This window comes from Podarcis melisellensis (genome assembly GCF_964234715.1).
Source record: "Podarcis melisellensis genome assembly, chromosome: 16".
NCBI classification, from domain to species: domain Eukaryota; kingdom Metazoa; phylum Chordata; class Lepidosauria; order Squamata; family Lacertidae; genus Podarcis; species Podarcis melisellensis.
In genome coordinates, this window is record NC_138533.1 from 36,758,386 (window position 1) to 36,779,763 (window position 21,378).

The 21,378-nt window shown below is 43.3% G+C and overlaps 1 protein-coding gene across 3 annotated transcripts in view; it reads right to left on the reverse strand.

The window, feature by feature from the left end:
• TMEM132B (transmembrane protein 132B) overlaps positions 1-21,378 on the reverse strand; it is a 385,081-nt gene that overhangs the window by 215,782 nt on the left and 147,921 nt on the right. For all 3 annotated transcript variants that reach the window (XM_081893267.1, XM_081893269.1, XM_081893268.1), the window contains one exon: positions 366-512. In XM_081893267.1, coding sequence (XP_081749393.1) covers positions 366-512 — 147 coding nt within the window. The remainder of the gene's footprint in view (positions 1-365; positions 513-21,378) is intronic.

The window sequence follows — 21,378 nt, forward strand, 5'->3', positions numbered from 1 at the left end:
CTCTGCATATTTCAGCAGTCTTGTCTCAGTCAGCTCCTTGCCCTGCTGGACAGCACCATGGGCAAGAAAAGGGAATCCAAGCCATGCTGCTGTGCTTCTATGACTGGGACAAACTACCCAGGCACTAGTCCATGAACATCTCTGCCATAAGACATTTGTTAGCCTTTAAGACATCACCACAAGACTCTCTGTTGCTCCCAGTCCTGGAACATTTTTCCAACACTCGAAAGCTGTGCTCATGTTGGAAATACAAAAAGAAATTGATTCCTATTCAAGGGTAAAGATCAATAAAAGCATCTGAATTTTCCCCCACTGTCTTTTAACTAGAAATGGCAGCTGCATGCAGCTCAGCTTGGATTTCTTACCTGCTCTCTGCATTTGGATTGATGTGTTCACATACAATGGTGGCAGTGGTCTGTGTCCTCCCATTGTCCACGTCTTGTTGAACTCCCCACTGGTCCGGATCACTGACTCGGATGTCTATTATCTTCACACCTGAAGCAGCCTTAATTCTACCAAGAAAAGAACAGGCACAGTGTTAGTTCTACATGACGCCTTTTGGGGGTAGGAGAAATCTCACGGAAGGCCCCAGTGGATGGTCCAGGAGCATATGTTCTTAATTTACGCAGCCAGGAACACCGACTGGCCTGCAGCTGCGCAAGGCGTGAACATAAGTGTTGTAAGAATGCACACACATTGTGTCTCTCAGTCTGACCTACCTCATGGGGCTGTTGTGAGCATAATTTGGAGAGGAAATGAAGACTATTGACGCCACCTTGAGCTCCTTGGAGGGACGTTGGGACATAAATGTAATTAATAAATAAATAACTGAAACTAAGCAACTGAAACTAGGGCCATTCACTATGCGCATTCAGGAAGGCAGGTACTGAAGGCATCCAATAGCCCGTGGCTTACAGGAGAGTCTTGCTCTGATCTTCTTAGGCCCTTAACTGGAACCAGTTAAGAACATGTGTGTGTTAATTTATGACCTCCAAAACTGAAAGAACCACATCTAAAAGAGAATGAATATTTGTTTCTTTCTGGAAGAAGCCTCTCACAATGTTGATCTCCTCTCTGGTTGGATTTAGCTTATCAAGGAAGCTTTCATTCATTTCTCATAGAAAGCTCCCCTGCCCCCAGTCCTTACCCTGCGGCCTCTATCGACACCTCGCCCTTCTTGTTACTCCACTGGCTCCATGGAAGCTTAGACTAGCATTCAGCGAGATGCAAATCAGACCCTTGGTGGCTGTCCCTGGTTCCCTGGTTGGGCAAACTGCCAAGGAAGACAAACCGCTCATTGAGTCAAGGAGCAGGTTGTTTAAATATTTAATCAGAATTAAAATGGAGCAAGCTGTGCAATCCACAAGGAACTACAGATGCAACCACTTTGAAGGAGAATAGATAGACACCCTGGTTCATAGATTTGCCTCTTAATGAGGCTTCATATGACAGAGGGAGGGAGAAGCCTCCTGGTGACTGTAATGGCTGCTGGTCCCCAAAGCACTTACATATAAACAGTTGTCCTTAGGGTTGACTGAGCAGAAGATTGGTTGTCCCCAGAAGGAATCAGATCCCCTTCTATGTTTCAGGCAAACATGGAGAATGCCTCAAATGGTGGGATGATTTCGACATTCTAAAGAGCATTCCTGGCATCATCTTTTTATCCCTTGGATCATAGGGAGGGATCAACTCCCATGCTCTTAAGCACAGACAGACCCAGTGGGCCTCTCTACCTTCTTTCTAAATGAGGGGTCACCAACTTTTTGGAGCCAGTGGGCACATCTGGAATTCTGAGAAAATACTGAGGGCACCAGTCACAAAATGGCTGCTGTAGGAGTATGGCACAGCACAAAATGGCTACCATGGTAAGTATGTAGGGGAGCCCAAGCAAATGCAGATAGGAACTAAACATGAAAAGCTAATAGTCTTTCATGCATTGTGGATTTTTGATGGGATATTTACTTTCACAGGCGCCATAGAAGGTACTGGTGGGCACACTGATACCCATGAGAGCTTTGGAATTCCCTGCTCTAAAATGAAGTTGTTTCTAATGTTGTTTGCTATGCTGGTCCTGCCCTGGTCAGAGGGGGGGTGGGCTCCAATTCATTTTGGGGGTGAGCTTTCTTCTGCTCATCCCTCCCTAAAGTAGTTATAGGCTGGCAGGGTGCCTGAGAGACGAATCAAGGTGGGTAGCCACTTAAGGTGAGCTGTGGTATTTGTCCCAGTCCTGCTCGCATGTGCCTGGTACTTCACAGCATCCCAAGCTGCATCTGCTGATGTAAGGCTGAAGTTACTTCATATGAAAAGGCATAAAGACTAAGGAATCAAGCAAACACTTTTTATGGTTTGTATTGTATGATAAAGGCTGTAAACCACATTATTAAATAATATAAATAAATAAGACCTGAGTGCTTTACTGCCTATCATAGGGGTGCTTATGTCACTATATGCCAATTTGGAATAGGGGTTTGATTTCTTTCAAACTTTCTTGTGGCGTCACCTCCAAATTCTCCTTTGGTCTTGGCGGCCACCCCCAGTCACCAGTCTAGCTGCCGCATTCTGGATTAGCTGTAGTTTCCGGGTAACCTTTAAATGCAGCCCCACGTAGAGCGCATTGCAGTAGTCCAAGCAGGAGATAACTAGAGCATGCACCACTCTGGCGAGACAGTCTGCGGGCAGATAGGGTCTCAGCCTACGTACCAGATGGAGCTGGTAAACAGCTGCCCTGGATACAGAATTGACCTGAGCCTCCATGGACAGCTGTGAGTCCAAATGGATTGGACTGATCTGCTCTTCTCCACAAGCCAGACTACCCTCTTATCTATTTAATCTTTTTTTATTTTATTGGCACAACCCGTGATAAGCAGCGCTCCCAGTTTTCTACAGCACCACAGCACTGCTGCCACAAATGGCCAGTGGGTGGTACTGCAGCTTCCCAGCACCACAGGCGTTCCAGTAGAATTCAGCTTGCTCCTCTAAAGCTGCCAACTGCGGCCTAGATACTCAATGTGAGGAACCTGCCACACAACCTATATTGAACTTTTAGACCATCCACCCATCTCTGTTTCCCTGTCTATAGGTACCAGCCCTCCCAGGCTGTCCACCCATCAGGTCATAGGGAGAGCGAAGATCTCAAAAGAATTTGTTAAAACACACAATTTGCAGCAAAGTGCATAAGTCACATTGATTAGGTGGAAGCTAAGCATGTTTACATATTTCCTGTTACCACCCATTGTGTGATTTCAGAGCCCAGTCCTTCGTCCCTAACAGGCTGGATCCGATAAATGCTGACACTCCCATCTGCTCAAGCCAACTGCCGCGTTTCCCAGCCCTTCAGCCAGGATGCAATGCAACACATGTCTTGTCCACCCAAGGACACTCAGTGATGCTATTTTTACTCAACTGGGCTTCTGAAGAGATTTGCTGACAATGCATCTCCTGTCAACTGGCTATTTGCTTCTGGCCTGCAGGGGTGCCGTCTCCTTACAGAAAACCTCCTGGGTTTTCAGCAGACATGCTTGGTTGTCTGCTACAGACGCAGATTTCATTCACTGTCTTCCCAGGTTAGTATCATGCCAGTCCAGTAGTGGCTGGTGCCTTTGGGGACCGGGAGGGTGGAAGACAGGGAGCCCAACAGCAGGTGGCGCCAGAGCCAATAACGGGAAGACAACTTGTTCTAGTTTTGCCTCCTTTCCCTCCCTGCTGAGTTCTGAAAATGGCAACCCTGAGTCTAAGGAGGAGGAAGATGGCAGACAGTGCCGCCCCCTTGGCTCAGTTGGACGTAAGATGCCAGGGGCGGGAGCTAGGAGCGCGTTAGTAATAACTCACACAGTGCCAGTGAAGATGACTCTTTATTCAAAAGGCCACGTCTATTGAGCACAGCCACTCTTCCCGGTAGCTCTTGCCCCAACGACACAATGTGTTCTCACAGTTCTCTAAGTCTCCTCCTCCCTCAGTCCTTTCCCAAGCAATCTGAGGCTCCTTCATCTTGTCTGTCTTTGCTCTGCCCTCTTCATACCTTCACTTCTGTCTCTGATTCTGGACTGCTCCCTACTGCAGCCTTTTCCTGCTCACTAAACTCTGTTACCTCTTCAGTTTCCAACACCTCTTCCTCCTAGTCTCCTCCTTCGTCTCCCTCATGACTCATTGTCATCCCACCATCCCATCCCTGGACTCTGTGTCTTTTTCTCTCGGGGGTCCCCCACTGGTGCCTCCCACCACTCCTCTGAATCCAGCCAGCCCATGACAGAAGACAGACAGGTGGGGCAGGACACCCTTTGCTCTTATGGATGAGCCTCCACTGGGTAGTCCCCTCACTTCCCAAAGCGCATGAACACACACATTGCAATCTTTCTGGACACCAGAATTTAAGCACTGAATCTGATGAAGGTGATGGACTATATGGAATTGGTGGAAATGACTGGCAGAATCTGAGACCTGGGAGAAGAGTTGGTGGAAGAAGATTGGAAGAAATTTAAAGACTATCTGCAGAAACACTGTAAAATTAATGAATGTTAAAATGATGTTGGACTGAAAATAAGTGGCATTAGCAACAAAGTTAATAAGAATATGCAAAAATGAATTGATAATGGATGAAAATATAGAGTTATAACATGTTAAGATATAGAGTTAAGGTAAACGAAAGAGGGTAAGGATTTGCTGATTTGATTATGTAAAGGGGAATACAAAAAGGGGAGGTGTGAGGAGGTCAAGGAAACAAGCTAATGAGTTTAAAGTTATAAAAAATGGATTTGTTTTTAATTCTTTTTATCTATTTGTTTTTTGTATTTTATATTTTTCTTTTTCCTTTTTCATGTATTTTGTATGCTTTCTTTTTTTATTTCTTTTTTTCATATTTTATTTCTTTGTATTTTGTAAACCTATGTCTTTGTAAAATCTTAATAAATATTCTATAAAAAAAAACAACCAGAATTTAAGCACTGAATCTGATACATTATCAGACTGGGAGGCTCCTCTTTTGTGCCACACCTGTGTTTTAGTCAAAGCAGAGTAATGCAGGGGAGAATCAGTGGAATTCAGAGAGCACCATCCAAACCTGTGATCAGAAACTGTTGGGCATAAGGACAACCCCCTCAGGCAGCACAATCAGAAGGATTTGTGGACCCTCACCAAGCCACCCCCAACCTATTGCTCTATGGGTGCTCATGTGCCTTTGTATCAATGCAGATAATTTGCAAGTGCAAATGTTCTGCAAATCAGTGTCCCCCCTTTTATGATGGTCTTTCCTATCATTTGGTGATGGTGATATGCAAGTGGCTTTCCATGATAAGGTCACTCCTTCACAGGAAACTGTCTGTGGAGCCTTGTGAAAGAGACCATGTCTCAGTAGAAGGCATTGGGGGGGGGGAGGCATGGGGAAAGTGGGGGGAAATTGGCAGGGATGGTTGTGGGGAAGGAAGAGGGTAATGTCTGATCCAGCTCAAACAGGGGTGGATCTGATGTCAAATGGGCCAGACCTTCGGAACGAGAGAGAGTTCACATTTTGGACCTGCTACCTTGCAACATCACTAGCAAAAATTGCAATGATAACACGGAGGGGTCCTCTTTTCATACCTGCAACAAGGAGATCAGAAGCTTCCATTTGTGGTTTTAAACAAGCCACAGTTCTACCTGATGCCCAAGCTTGGAAAACTGTAGTTTCTTCAAACTCTAGTTCAGTCTTCCCCAGTTTGGTTCCCTTGAGATCTTTGAAATTACAACCCCCACCAGCCCCAGCCATCATGGCCAATGCTCAGGGATGCAGAAAGTTGTGCTCTAACCAGGTTGGAGATTATAAGGATTAGAAATGGCTGCTTCATTTGCTCTTCCTAACTAGAGTTTCATCAAACCACAGTTCCCTATGTTTGTATCTCACAGGTAACTCTGTTTTGTTGAAAATCAGGTACAGAAGCTTCCAGTTTTCCCTTCACATGCATGAAAGAGGACAGAGGAGAATATGCAAGCCAAAGACTCACCACAGCTCACTCACATTGTAGAAAAAAAACAGGTCCCCCTTTTCTCTGAACTGGGCTTGAGAGCATTTTGTGATCTCCCCCTCCCTTCCCGTCCAACACCTCCACAAAGCCTTCCTTTTAAAACTGTACCTGAATCACACATCATCGCTCCTGTGAGCTTTTTTAATTTTTCCACTGCTGCTATTTTTATATAACCTTTTCCAGATGCATTGTCTAACCCCCTCCCTTCCTCCTTGTCAGCCATGCCAGGATGCAGCAGGTATGAAATAGCTTATTAGAGCATTGCACTCCGCACAAACAGCATGGCTTTCGCAAACAAAAGGAAAGGGAAACCAGAGCGCTTGGCAGGAAAGGCAAGAGGTGGAAATTATGAAGCCAAAAGGGGACTTGAGCCCTCCTCTGAGGGCTTGAGCAAATTCCCCTGCAGACCATAGACGGTTCATAGAATTGTAGAATGCAGGGATCTTTTGTCCAAGGTGGGGCTCAAACCCATCATCATGAGAGTAAGAGTCTCATGGATTTGGATTTGATATCCCGCTTTATCACTACCTGAAGGAGTCTCGAAGTGGCTCACATTCTCCTTTCCCTTCCTCCCCCACAACAAACACTCTGTGAGGTGAGTGGGGCTGAGAGACTTCAGAGAAGTGTGACTAGCTCAAAGTCACCCAGCAGCTGCAGGTGGAGGAGCGGGGAATCAAACCCAGTTCACCAGATTACGAGTCTATCATCTTAACCACTACACCACACTGGCTCATGCTCTGCTGACTGAGCTATCCCAGAAACCAGGGCAGGGGCTGCACTTCCAAACCATCAGGCACTGCTTCTGCACAAGAGCACTCTCCTCTCCTGGTATTCAAGAAGCATTGATGTCCCCAGCTGTGGAGACAGAGCTTAGCCCCTTTACTTGCAACCTGAGGTGAAGGGCAAGATGCCCCCTGCCCACTTTCACATCTAACAACCTGACCAGGCTGGCTGCTCAATCTCCTTTCAACCACTGGCAATGGGGCATTGCCCTCTACTGTACCCGAGGAAGAAGACTACCTTAGGAGGTGCAGAGCAGCCTCATTTAAAGGCAATCGGCAGGATGCCGACATCTCCTAGTATCTACCGCCTAAGGCAGCTGTATCATTCTGCCTCATGGGAGGGCTGGCCCTGTAACCTGGGAGCAAACCCTGCCCTGGAGCCTGAGTTTTGCCCCTCCCAAGCCAGCCTCATGTACCCACAGCTTGGCACAGAGAGAGTGAAAAGGATTGGTCTGCACCTCCATGCACACCTGTGCTCCCCAATCTTCCTGCAGAACGGCACACAAAGACAAAGGACTCAGGACGGATCTACACACAGGGGAAAAACCGCTATAAATAAGTCATAAATTAGATCATTATAATAAAAGGGGGGAAAACGCTATGTAAAAAAATGCATTATTTTTTTTGCTCTCTGTCACCATCTGGTGTTGCATGTTTATAATGCATCCAAAGCATTGGGGTTTTTTCTTTACTAATGTAGCTTGAGTCCTGAGTTGCGGCTTACACAGCAATAGGGCTTTTTTCAGCCAGAACTCACCGGAACGGAGTTCCCGTACCTCTTTGGTGTGTTCCAGCACGTATTCCGTCACTTGGCACAGCACTCTGTGTTGAGTGATGCAGGCTGCGGCGGAGGGATGGTTTGGTGCAGTGCAACGGTGGGACGAGTGGGCAAAAAGAAGCTTTTTTAGGGGCAAGGTCCCTTAAAAAACTCAACAAGTTCCGGCACCATTTTTTTCTAGGAAAAAAAGCCTTGCATAGCAACATTCTAACATGCCATGCCCATCCCCAGGGCAAATACACTGACAAAGTAGGGAAGAATGGGCAACAAAAATTACAGGCCATTCTTGGTGAATAAGGGCAGTTGGGCCATATGCAATGAATCTCTTATAAACTCAAATTTTGGGGATTTCCCAGGAGCCAGCCCATTGCTGCAGTCTAGAATTCTAAATTCTACTTGCAAAAATTTTATAATGCTGACGTTATGCTAAATCCCATTTTGAACTATCTCAGACTACACAAATTCATGGACGACGTAACTGTGAGTGGCTACTAACAATGATGGTGACTTTATTAGCTCCAAGATCAATGGCAGAATGCCCTGACTATTAGTTGTTGCAGGTGGCGCTGTCGGTTAAACCACAGAGCCTAGGACTTGCCGATCAGAAGGTTGGTGGTTCGAATCCCAGTGACGGAGTGAGCTCCCGTTGCTCGGTCCCTGCTCCTGCCAACCTAGCAGTTCGAAGTATGTCAAAGTGCAAGTAGATAAATAGGTACCGCTCCAGCGGGAAGGTAAACGGCGTTTCGGTGTGCTGCACTGGTTCACCAGAAGCGGCTTAGTCATGCTGGCCACATGAGCCGGAAGCTGTACGCCGGCTCCCTTGGCCAATAAAGCGAGATGAGCGCCGCAACCCCAGAGTCAGTCACAAATGGACCTAATGGTCAGTGGTCCCTTTACCTTTACCTTTACTGTGAGAACAGACTGCTGGACTAGGTAGATCCTAGATCTGACCCAGCAAGGCTCTTTGGTCTTTAGAATCAGAAGAAAATGTTAAAAACTATTCTGCCAAGCTTTGGGGATATGCTGATATAATTAAGAACCAAAACTGGAACATCTCCAGTGGAAATGAAAGTATTCTGGAGTTCATTTAACCTTTCTTGAAACTGCTCCAGAGCCCCCCAACTCAAGGGACTCCAGTACTATCTGGAGAGCATCAGATTGTGGGGAGGCTAATCAAAACTATCACATTTCAGAAGATTCTTCAAGATGCCTTTCCAAGCACAACAGTGACATTCTCCTAAGGGACCCTCTTGGGCCCAGAATTGACGGGCAAGTTTATTGCACATATAATATTCAGAGTCGAGAAAATCTGTAGCTAAATTATAATTTAAACAAGGTTGAGAGATATCCTCATTCAGAATGATTTAGTCTTAATTGCTAATACAACAGAACCCTGGTGCTCAATGAAAAAGTTTCATCACATCCTGAAACACAATTTAACTGCTCTGCCCAGGTATGAGAAAAGCTGTCACGCCGCTGAGACTTCGAAAGAGAAAAACGTCTTCTGCATTATTAGACAGGCAATACCATAATGCGTCTTCTTGTGTCAAGCACTATCTCTGCTGTGAGGAAGTTACAGAAGAAAATCCGCACTCTGTATTCCGGTGTTGCATTTGTGAAAATGTATGCAAAAAAGGTTTCTTTTTTGGACAGTCTTTTTCCCCATCAGAGCCACTTTTCCTCAGGGATAATCCACTGAGGGCTACATTCCATTAGTGGGCAGGACCAAAGACAGCACTGGGTGGAGCCACATCCAAAAGTGGGTGGGGTCTCTCTCTCTCTCTCTCTCTCTCTCTCTCTCTCTCTCTCTCTCTCTCTCTCTCATCCCCTTCTCAACACACATTATTTCTCTATCACCCATTCCCTTTTCTTTCACTCTTCCTCCCCACCTAGCAAAATGCCAGAAGTGAATTGTTCTCACCAGAAGTCCAAACTGGTTGCTTGTGGAGAGCTTTAGAAATTACGCTGAGGGCTAGTTAATGGACTGTGCAGAACTAGATAAACTAACAGGAAGGATTTGAAAGCGGCAGGACCATAAATTCACGGAAGACTGGAGTAAATTTAAGGACTACTTGAAAAGTATTTGTGAAGATCAGACAATGTTTATAGGTTTGCAACAAGTTTTGTGAGGAGTATTATTGGAAGTATTGCAAAAATGGAGAAGGGGAAGGATGATTTGTTAAGAGATGTAAAGGCAATATAAAGTTAAGAAATGCATAAGAAGTGGTTAAAACAGTGGATCATCAGAGGTGCTGATGGAAGTCTAAAAATATTGTATAAGTGGAAACCAGAGGCCTTTCTCTTGGGTATTGTTGGCCAAGTGGTGCCAAAGAAGGACAGAACATTTTTTATGTATGCTACAACAGCAGCAAGAATACTTATCGCAAAGTACTGGAAGACACAAGACCTACCCACCTTGGAAGAATGGCAGATGAAGGTGATAGACTATATGGGACTGGCAGAGATGACGAGCAGAATCCGAAACCAGGGAAGGGAAACAGCGGAAGAAGATTGGAAAAAATTTAAGGACTATCTAAAGAAATACTGCAAAATTAATGAATGTTAGAATGACGCTGGATTAGAAAATAAGTGGTTATTAGCGGTAATGGATAAGTTTAAAAGAAAAAGAAGGTTAAAATTAAGTGAAAAATAAGGGAAGGATTTGCTGAAGAATAATTTGGAAACTGGAATACAGGAAGGGGAGGCAAGAGGAAGTCGGGGAAGTAAGTTATAAGAAAATAAGGGTTGAAATTATATTTGTTCTTTATATTTTTTTGTTTGTCATTTTTATTGTATTGTATTGTTTTGTTTTTGTTGTTATAAAAAACTTTTGAAACTTTAATAAAAATTTATATATATAAAAAAATATTGTCTAAGTGATAAGTTTTGTGATACATTTTATAATTTATATATATATATATATATAATATAATATAATATATATATATATATATATATATATATATATATATATATATATGCAGGTTTTGGTGTCCTCGGGTGTCTTCCCGTGTAAAAGTTGGGGTGTCTAGGCGACGTTTCGACGAGGTCTCACTCGTCATCTTCAGGCTGGTGCTTTCGGCTTCTTGTTACTGGAACAGAGCAGGATCTCAGTGTTTGAGTTCCTATAAATACTGTTGAGGGGGTGTGGTGTATAGCCTCCAATGTTCTGGGCAGAGAGGAAGTTCCCAGGCTAGTGTGCCTTTTCTTCTTTTGTTCCTTAATTACTTGAGGGATATCTTGAGTGATTTCTTGAGTGATATCCTGAGTACCACTTAGGTGGGTCATTAGGTGTGGATTAGTTGCTAAAGTCTTTGTGTCTTGACCTCTTGAACTTTGTGAAGAGTTTTTCTGAGAAGATGGCTGTACTGCACTTAGTTGTGCTCTGGCTTGGCTTCGTGTATAGGGGCGAGCTGTGGTTTTGTGGCCTGTGTCAGCCAGATCTGTGTAGGGATTGCAGGGGGGTGCAGCATCCGGAGGTGCCACCATGGTTTGGCTACTGGATGGTGTCTGTAATTTATCTGTGGAGAGGGTCTGGGTTTGGGTCTGGTGTGGTTGATTGGTGATAGCGTTCTGTGTGCCTCTGGATCTGGTGTCAGTTTTTGTGGGGAGGGCTAATTTCCAGATGTCTGGCAAGCGGGATGTGTCGTCACGCTTGTTCATGTTGTGAGGGTGTTTCTCTATCTCGATGGCTTCCATGATTATTCTCTTGTGGTGATGTTCCATGTTAAAGAGCAATTTGGAATCTGCAAAATTAATTTCGTGTCCTGTTTCTTTCATGTGTTGGAAAAGAGAGGAAGTTTTTTCTTCTTTTTTGACGGCATTCTTGTGTTCTGCGATACGTGCATTTATTCGTCTGTTTGTTTGTCCAATGTACGTGGAAATTAATTTTGCAGATTCCAAATTGCTCTTTAACATGGAACATCACCACAAGAGAATAATCATGGAAGCCATCGAGATAGAGAAACACCCTCACAACATGAACAAGCGTGACGACACATCCCGCTTGCCAGACATCTGGAAATTAGCCCTCCCCACAAAAACTGACACCAGATCCAGAGGCACACAGAACGCTATCACCAATCAACCACACCAGACCCAAACCCAGACCCTCTCCACAGATAAATTACAGACACCATCCAGTAGCCAAACCATGGTGGCACCTCCGGATGCTGCACCCCCCTGCAATCCCTACACAGATCTGGCTGACACAGGCCACAAAACCACAGCTCGCCCCTATACACGAAGCCAAGCCAGAGCACAACTAAGTGCAGTACAGCCATCTTCTCAGAAAAACTCTTCACAAAGTTCAAGAGGTCAAGACACAAAGACTTTAGCAACTAATCCACACCTAATGACCCACCTAAGTGGTACTCAGGATATCACTCAAGAAATCACTCAAGATATCCCTCAAGTAATTAAGGAACAAAAGAAGAAAAGGCACACTAGCCTGGGAACTTCCTCTCTGCCCAGAACATTGGAGGCTATACACCACACCCCCTCAACAGTATTTATAGGAACTCAAACACTGAGATCCTGCTCTGTTCCAGTAACAAGAAGCCGAAAGCACCAGCCTGAAGATGACGAGTGAGACCTCGTCGAAACGTCGCCTAGACACCCCAACTTTTACACGGGAAGACACCCGAGGACACCAAAACCTGCATTCCTGTACCCGTGAAAATCTACGAAAGCATATATATATATATATATATATATATATATATATATATATATATATATATATTATATGGAAATTACGCTGAGGGCCACATGCTGTCCATGCCTGCTTGATCCTTTCTTAATCACTGATTGTTTGGCAAAAAGAGGGCATTCTATATATTTTTCCTGACTACAGCAGCAGGAGCAAGAAGGGTTCTAAATGAGGCATAGGCAACCTTGGCCCTCCAGATGTTTTGGGACTACAATTCCCATCATCCCTGACCACTGGTCCCGTTAGCTAGGGATGATGGGAGTTGTAGTCCCAAAACATCTGGAGGGCCGAGTTTGCCTATGCCTGCTCTAAATCATCCATTCATCCATCTCTCCCAATCCATTGAGGGCGACAAGGCTAGGCAAAAAGGAAGTGTTAAGGGGGTGCAGCCACCAAACAGAGGCCCACTCTCTCTGGGGTTTCTCATCCAGAGGTAGGGAGCATTTTTCAGCCTGAGAGCCAGGCTTGGTTCTGAGAAACCCCTCCAGGGGTCACGTGTCAATGGTGGGCAGGAACAGAGACAAAAGTGGGAGCAACTGTTAATGTAGATGTTGCTTTCATACAGCAGGCTAGCTTCTACACAGCCTCCTCCATCCAGGCAAGTGATAGCAGGACTTGGGGTAAACTAATTCAGATTAATGAATTCACTGAATTAATTCAAAAATCTCTGAATCACACCTGGAAATAGTTCCTAGAAATTCTAGGTCAACAGAATTGGGGGGGGGGGGTTATGGCAGAACTTTGGGGAAATTTTAATTCAGTTCGATTTATGTTTTTATTCCACCATACATACACACACAAACACACGGTTTTCATCAAACTTAACTGTGTTTGATAGTGGCCACTGCAGTCACCATATTTAGCTTTTTGAAAAAAAATATGATGCTTTTTAATAATCACAACTCTTTTGGAGAAATAAATAAAGCAATTGTTCACATTCCACTGTGGAGCGGGGTTAGCAGACCAGCTTGTAAAATCCCTGAAGGCTGAGGGCATTTGGAATGCTGAGGACCAAATTCAACTGGAATGGAATTATTTTCCCTTTTTTTTCTTTTTTCTTTTTGGAGGGGGTGAACTGGGACTAATTCCTTTTTAAGATGAACTTCCCAAGCACCGAGCAAGAGTCTTTAGCAGAGTTCAATAACACATTCCAGCCCAGAACAGCCATTTAATGAGTGCATGAGTGCATGTGAGTTGGGAAGAGCCCAGGGGCCAAACAGAGAGTCCTGGAGGGCCCCATTTGGCCCCATATCCTGAGACTCTACCCCTGCACTAACCACTTGAGGGCAGTAATGAGTTTGAATGATGCTCCATCAATCTCAGTCCCTAGCTCCCACCTGCCTGCCTTCTTATTTATAAACAGCAGAGGGCTGCCTCTCCCTTAATCTCAGCGATCCCCTTGCAGAACTCAGCGGGGAGGAGGATGGCATGGGTAGGCAAACTAAGACCCGGGGGCCAGATCCGGCCCAATCACCGGTCCGCGGATTTTTACATGAGTAGAATTAGTCCTTTTATTTAAAATGCATCTCTGGGTTATTTGTGGGACCTGCCTGGAGTAGAAAGTGTGCTTTTATTTAAAATGCACCTCTGGGTTATTTGTGCGGCATAGGAATTCATTCATCTTCTTTCTTTCTTTTTCAAAATATAGTCCCGCCCCCCACAAGGTCTGAGGGACAGTGGACCAGCCCCCAGTTGAAAAAGTTTGCTGACCCCTGGAGGATGGGAACAAAATTAGTATTCGTTGGCTCTGTCTGTCATTGGCTCTGACACCACCTACTGTTGGTCTTCCTGACTTTCCCCCCTGCCAGTCCCAAAGGGCACCACCAGCCACTTCTTGAGGGTTTGAACGAAGGCCCAGATATGGCTAAAGTGGTCATCTTCCCAGTGGCTCCTCCAGCTGCTGTGAGTCATCATCAAGGACACTGGCTCCCAGTACGTTTCCGAGCACAATTCAAAGTGTTGGTGCTGACCTTTAAAGCCCTAAACGGCCTCGGTCCAGTATATCTGAAGGAGCGTCTCCTCCCCCATCGTTCTGCCTGGACACTGAGGTCCAGCTCCGAGGGCCTTCTGGCGGTTCCCTCACTGCGAGAGGCCAAGTTACAGGGAACCAGGCAGAGGGCCTTCTCGGTAGTGGCGCCCGTCCTGTGGAACGCCCTCCCATCAGATGTCAAAGCGATAAACATCTACCTGACATTCAGAAGACATCTGAAGGCAGCCCTGTTCAGGGAAGTTTTTAATATGTGACATTTCAGTGTATCTTTTATCTTTGTTGGAAGCTGCCCAGAGTGGCTGGGGAAACCCAACCAGATGGGCGGGGTACAAATAAATTATTATTATTATTATTATTATTATTATTATTATTATTATTATTATGAACGTGAATGTAGTCAAGTAGAACTACATTCTAGTTCCAGCGTGGTAGGTTGTTAGTCGAGGCTGTTACGTTTCTGCTGACAGCTTGCGTTTTGTTGCAAAGTCTTGTTTTTAAATTGGATTTGATACCATTGTGTTTCCTTCAGTTGCAATTATATATATTAATTATTCGTGGCCTAGGGCTAAAGGAGAAAAACAGAAGCAGAAACTAGAGAGTTTAATCAACTGGTTAACGCTAATGGGATTTCAGCAGAATCCTATGTGAGTTTACTTAAAAGTAAGTCATGGGGAACTAGGTAGCTGCCTCATACGGAGACTGACACCATTGCTCCAGCTAGCTCAGTACTACTGACACTGGCTGGCAGCAGCTCACCAGGATTTCAGACGGGGGGCTCTCCCAACCTTCCCTGGAGACACCAAGGACTGAACTTGGGACTTTCTGCACAGAAAGTACAAACTTATTAGGGCGTTGTAGCCTTTCCCCACTGTGTACATCTCAGTATGTTCAATGGGGCTTACTCCCAAGAAAGCACACCTAAGGTTGTGGCCCAAACCAACTAAACCTAGATACATTTTGACACCGGGGTGGGAGGGGGTGATTCAGTTTGAAAATACATACTCTTTGTTTATATTATCACCAAGCTGAAGGAGGTCTTGGAAGCCATCTAGTGAAGCCCATGATTGATGAAGGGAACATCTGCACTGGCTGTCGGTTGACTGCTGAGTCCTTGTATTAATTTGCACAGCACTTAACAACATAGGGCCAGGGTACCTTAAAGAGCACCTCAACTCTCCTGTCTCACCTTGATCACCAAGATCATCTGCAGGAGCATTCTTGGTCATTCCCCAAGATGGTGAGACTCATTTGACATAGACACAAAACCGAGCCTTGAGTGTCACCTACCAGTCCTTTCGAATGCTCTGCCAACAGGGATTCAGCAACCATGTTCTAGCTTAACCTTTACCTTTATGTGCCAAAACAAACACAAACAAACAAACAGGCAATTAAGAAAGCAACACCTGTAACAGTTAGCTAGTGATCTGTGATTCAACATTTTTACATGTCTTTTATTGTATATGTCTATAGATTGACAATTGGGGCACAGGTGGCACTGTGGTCTAATCCACTGAGCCTTGGGCTTGCCGATCAAAAGGTTGGCGATTCGAATCCCCGCAACGGAGTGAGCTCCCGTTGCTCAGTCCCAGCTCCTGCCAACCTAGCAGTTCGAAAGCATGCCAAAAAGTGCAAGCAGATTAATAGGTACCACTCCAGCAGGAAGGTAAATGGCATTACCGTACACTGCTGCGGTTTTGGTGTTCCATTGCACCAGAAGCAGCTTAGTCATGCTGGCCACATGAGCCGGAAAAACTGTCTGTGGAGCAGACAAACGCTGGCTCCCCCGGCCTGTAAAGCGAAATGAGCGCCACAACCCCAGAGTCATTCGCAGCTGGACTTAACTGTCAGAGGTCCCTTTATCTTTACCTTTATAGACAAACAGGCAGGTGATAGATGATAGATAGATGATAGATGATAGATATAGATAGATAGATATAGATAGATGATATAGATGATAGATAGATAGATAGATAGATAGATAGATAGATAGATAGATAGATAGAGATAGATAGATAGATAGATAGATAGATAGATAGATAGATAGATAGATGATAGATATAGATAGATAGATGATAGATAGATGATAGATAGATGATAGATAGATAGATGATAGATAGATAGATGATAGATAGATGATAGATAGATAGATAGATAGATAGATAGATAGATGATAGAGAGAGAGAGAGAGAGAGAGAGAGAGAGAGAGATGATTGATAGATAGATAGATATAGATAGATAGATAGATGATAGATAGATGATAGATAGATAGATGATAGATAGATAGATGATAGATAGATAGATGATTGATAGATAGATAGATATAGATAGATAGATAGATGATAGATAGATGATAGATAGATAGATGATAGATAGATAGATGATAGATAGATAGATGATAGATAGATAGATAGATGATAGATAGATAGATAGATAGATGATAGATAGATAGATAGATAGATAGATAGATAGATAGATAGATAGATAGATAGATGATAGATATAGATAGATAGATGATAGATAGATAGATAGATAGATAGATAGATAGATAGATAGATAGATAGATGATAGATAGATAGATAGATAGATAGATTAGATAGATAGATAGATAGATAGATAGATAGATAGAGATGATAGATAGATAGATAGATAGATAGATAGATAGATGATAGATAGATAGATAGATAGATAGATAGATAGATAGATAGATGATAGATAGATAGATGATTGATAGATGATAGATAGATAGATAGATAGATAGATAGATAGATAGATAGATATAGATAGATAGATGATAGATAGATGATAGATAGATGATAGATAGATAGATGATAGATAGATAGATAGATAGATAGATAGATAGATGATAGATAGATGATAGATAGATAGATGATAGATAGATGATAGATGATAGATAGATAGATAGATAGATAGATAGATAGATGATAGATAGATAGATGATAGATAGATAGATAGATAGATAGATAGATAGATAGAGAGATAGATAGATAGATAGATGATAGATATAGATAGATAGATGATAGATAGATGATAGATAGATGATAGATAGATATAGATAGATAGATAGATGATAGATAGATGATAGATAGATAGATGATAGATAGATAGATGATAGATAGATAGATAGATAGATAGATAGATGATAGATAGATAGATAGATAGATGATAGAGAGATAGATAGATAGATAGATAGATAGATAGATAGATAGATAGATAGATAGATAGATGATAGATAGATAGATAGATAGATAGATAGATATAGATAGATAGATGATTGATAGATGATAGATAGATAGATAGATAGATAGATAGATAGATAGATAGATGATAGATAGATAGATGATAGATAGATAGATGATAGATAGATGATAGATGATAGATAGATAGATAGATAGATAGATAGATAGATGATAGATAGATGATAGATAGATGATAGATAGATGATAGATAGATAGATAGATAGATAGATGATAGATAGATAGATAGATAGATAGATAGATAGATAGATAGATGATAGATAGATAGATGATAGATAGATAGATGATAGATAGATGATAGATGATAGATAGATAGATAGATAGATAGATAGATGATAGATAGATAGATAGATAGATAGATAGATAGATAGATAGATAGATGATAGATAGATGATAGATAGATGATAGATAGATAGATAGATAGATAGATGATAGATAGATAGATAGATAGATAGATAGATAGATAGATAGATAGATAGAGATAGATAGATGATAGATAGATAGATAGATAGATAGATAGATAGATAGATAGATAGATAGATAGATGATAGATAGATAGATAGATGATAGATAGATAGATAGATAGATAGATAGATGATAGATAGATAGATATAGATAGATATAGATAGATAGATAGATATAGATAGATATAGATAGATAGATGATAGATAGATGATAGATGATAGATAGATAGATAGATAGATAGATAGATAGATGATAGATAGATAGATATAGATAGATAGATATAGATAGATAGATAGATAGATAGATAGATAGATAGATAGATAGATAGAGATAGATTTGGGAGTATTGGGTGTAAGGGGAGGGATAATACCTCTGTTGGGGGACAACAGTATGCTCCTTTGGGGCTAGCTTATCCACCTTTGGTCCCCACCCTGGACTCCCCTCTCAACTCACACATTCCTAGAAAATGTCAGCATGCGACAGTGGCCACCCCCCAGGAAACAACTTTGACTGGCCAGCTAAACTAGATGAGGGAAGCCAATGGGTCTCAAACCCTCGGTGAGTTAGGGACTTCCCCTGCGGGTGAATTGAGCAAACGAGACCAATACTTGGTCCAACGGTCAAGAAGGCAGTTTCTGCACATGCTGTATGTAGACGGAAGTGAGGGGCAGATGAGAACCCGGGAAAGTAGATGGAAAGACCTGGTCCTAAACCTCTGCTGCCTTGTAGGATATCATCAGGAGAAGAAAAGGCTCAGGAGTAAACCGAGTAATCTCTACACAAATCTGGAGTGGAGTCCCTAAGACGACTGGATGGTACCTTGTAAGCCTCCTTCTGGCAACTCCTGCTCTACTTTCCCTTGGACCACATCGGCCAAACCAAGGTCTTATTGTCTGGGCAGTCCAGGACCCCCAGGCACTGCCCAGACCTGCGTCCCAAGAAGGTCCCTTCAATGCTGATAACACAACGGTTTGACTTCACCCTCGGAGGCACGCAGCCCTGTTCCGGGAAGTTTTTAACGTGTGATATTTTACTGTATTTTTGGCTTTTATGGAAGCCGCCCAGAGTGGCTGGGGAGGCCCAGCCAGATGTGCAGGGTATAAATAATAAATTATTATTATTATTATTATTATTATTATTACATTGTCTCTCAAGACAGACGAATGCCAACAACAGACCCGCTTTCATCTTTTTTATGAAATAATGGTACAGAGGTATTTTTAGAAAAGAAGGAAGGAAGTGCTCCAAACGTTCATCCAAAATCTGGCCTTCAGTACCTTCAGCACTTTAGATCTGAACCTTCCCGCTGGGGCTGCAGAGAACACATCTTTGCCCTCCTTTACGTGGCAGCCCTCCAGATATTTGTAAAGATATTACCAAGCTAGGCACTCTTCTGCACGGCACAGCAAAACTACAGGCCATAATCATCCCAAAAAGCTGAGGCCCAGGTTTTCCCCATCCAGTTAAGCAGGTGAGCTATGTCTTACCAGAGCAGGGTGAAATTGCAACAGTGGAAGTGGCAGCTTCAGATGGCAGTATAAAATAGAAATGCAGATTGTTCCGCCTCGGATTTATTACACTTTTAACATCTAAATCAGGAGGATTCTGTCCTATAGATTGAGACGGATCTGAAGTAATTTAATGGGAAGTTGGTCGTTGAAACACATAATCACATTTCTAGAACAATGTAATTACATTGAGTGTAATGTGATTTCCTGCCAGCGAGTTTTAAAAAGTGCGGCATCCACCATATCCTTTGCTGTTGCATTGAACATGACAACCCCAGCAAAATTAGCTCTAGGAAGCCCAATGCAGCATTCAATTAAAGAAAGAGACATTAGGACTTCGGGAGAGGCAGGGTAAAATGGGCGACATATCAGAAAACACGTCGGCTGTGTGCTGACAATGCAGCGGCATTCGCAACAAGAGAGGGAGCCAAGAAATTACGGCTGAGATATTTTATACATTTAAGGGTGATCAGTTAAGCTTTTGCACCAAAGGCATTGCTATGACCTTCAGTCATTCTGCATCAGGGGTAGGCAACCAAAGGCCCATAAGCCACAAGCGGCCCACGGGGGTCATTTAGCCAGTCCACGAGCCGCCCCTGAACTGAGTAACCCACTCAGTGAGTCCCCGCACACTGCGCTAAACTAAAAAACAAAACTCCTTAATAATTTTTCCACTTTAACAATCCAATCAAACCATATTAAATATTCCAAATTGTACATATTATTGAATAATCAAACAGTCCAAATATTATGCCAAATTATTTTTAAAAATTGAAGGTATCTTCCCATGTTCTGAGGTTGGGGGGCTCTGATCATCTCATACTTCTACTGCTTTCATAATTTTCACGATAGTTCCCGTAAATCATTCCGATGTTAATCCTCATTACTTTTCACAGCCTCTGTGTTTATCAAACTGGCGCAGCACGACATGACTCGCTTCCGTGGTGCCAGAAATCACGTCTGCGCATGCTCAGACGCCGAAAATTACATCTGCGCAGATGCAGACGCCAGAAATTGCGGCTGCACACGCTCATGCGCTCACGTGATCCAGCCCACGGAGGGATCTCTGCTGGAGTGAACCTGCCCAGGCGAGGTAAACCTTGCTGACTCCTGTTATGCATGGTGCAAACAAAGCGTTATCTCCAGTCAACTGAGTGCAAAGAAAATGCTATCTTCTACCATTAGTCAGCAAGATTAAAACAAACTCCCTCTGGCAGCAGCAAAACAAAATCCCACAATTTAGAAATCAATATAATTAAAACCCCTCTGACCCAACAGAAAACCTTGAAAATGATTCCCAACAGCCGTCAAGATCTGAGATTTAGGAGGTCACCAGGAAAGAAAAGTAAACCTGAAAGGAGGATCCTATGAAGATTATGCCCCATCTGTAGGTTAAGAACATGTAAGGAGTCTCTCTCTATCAAACCAAAGGACCACCCATTCAAGCATTCTGTTTCCCACAGTGGTTAACCAAATGCCTAGAGGAGCCCACAAACAGAACACAGAAGACGCTCCCTTGCTCTTGGTTTCCAGTGACTGGCATTCAGAGCTATATAACTTCCAAAGTGGTTCATCAATCACCTTTCCCAGAGATCTCTGGAAATTTTAGCCCTGGAGGAAACAGGGGTCTCCTAACCAGGGCTTTTTTCAGCAGGAACTTGCCAGAACTCAGTTCCGGCAACTCTCAGGTGGGCGCCATTGCCATTATAGGGGAATAAGGAAGGCACCCTTGCCAACAAAGGTCCGTATAGTAAAAGCTGTGGTTTTCCCAGTAGTGATGTACGGAAGTGAGTGCTGGAGCATAAAGAAGGTTGATCGCTGAAGAATTAATGCTTTTGAATTATGGTGCTGGAGGAGACGCTTGAGAGTCCCA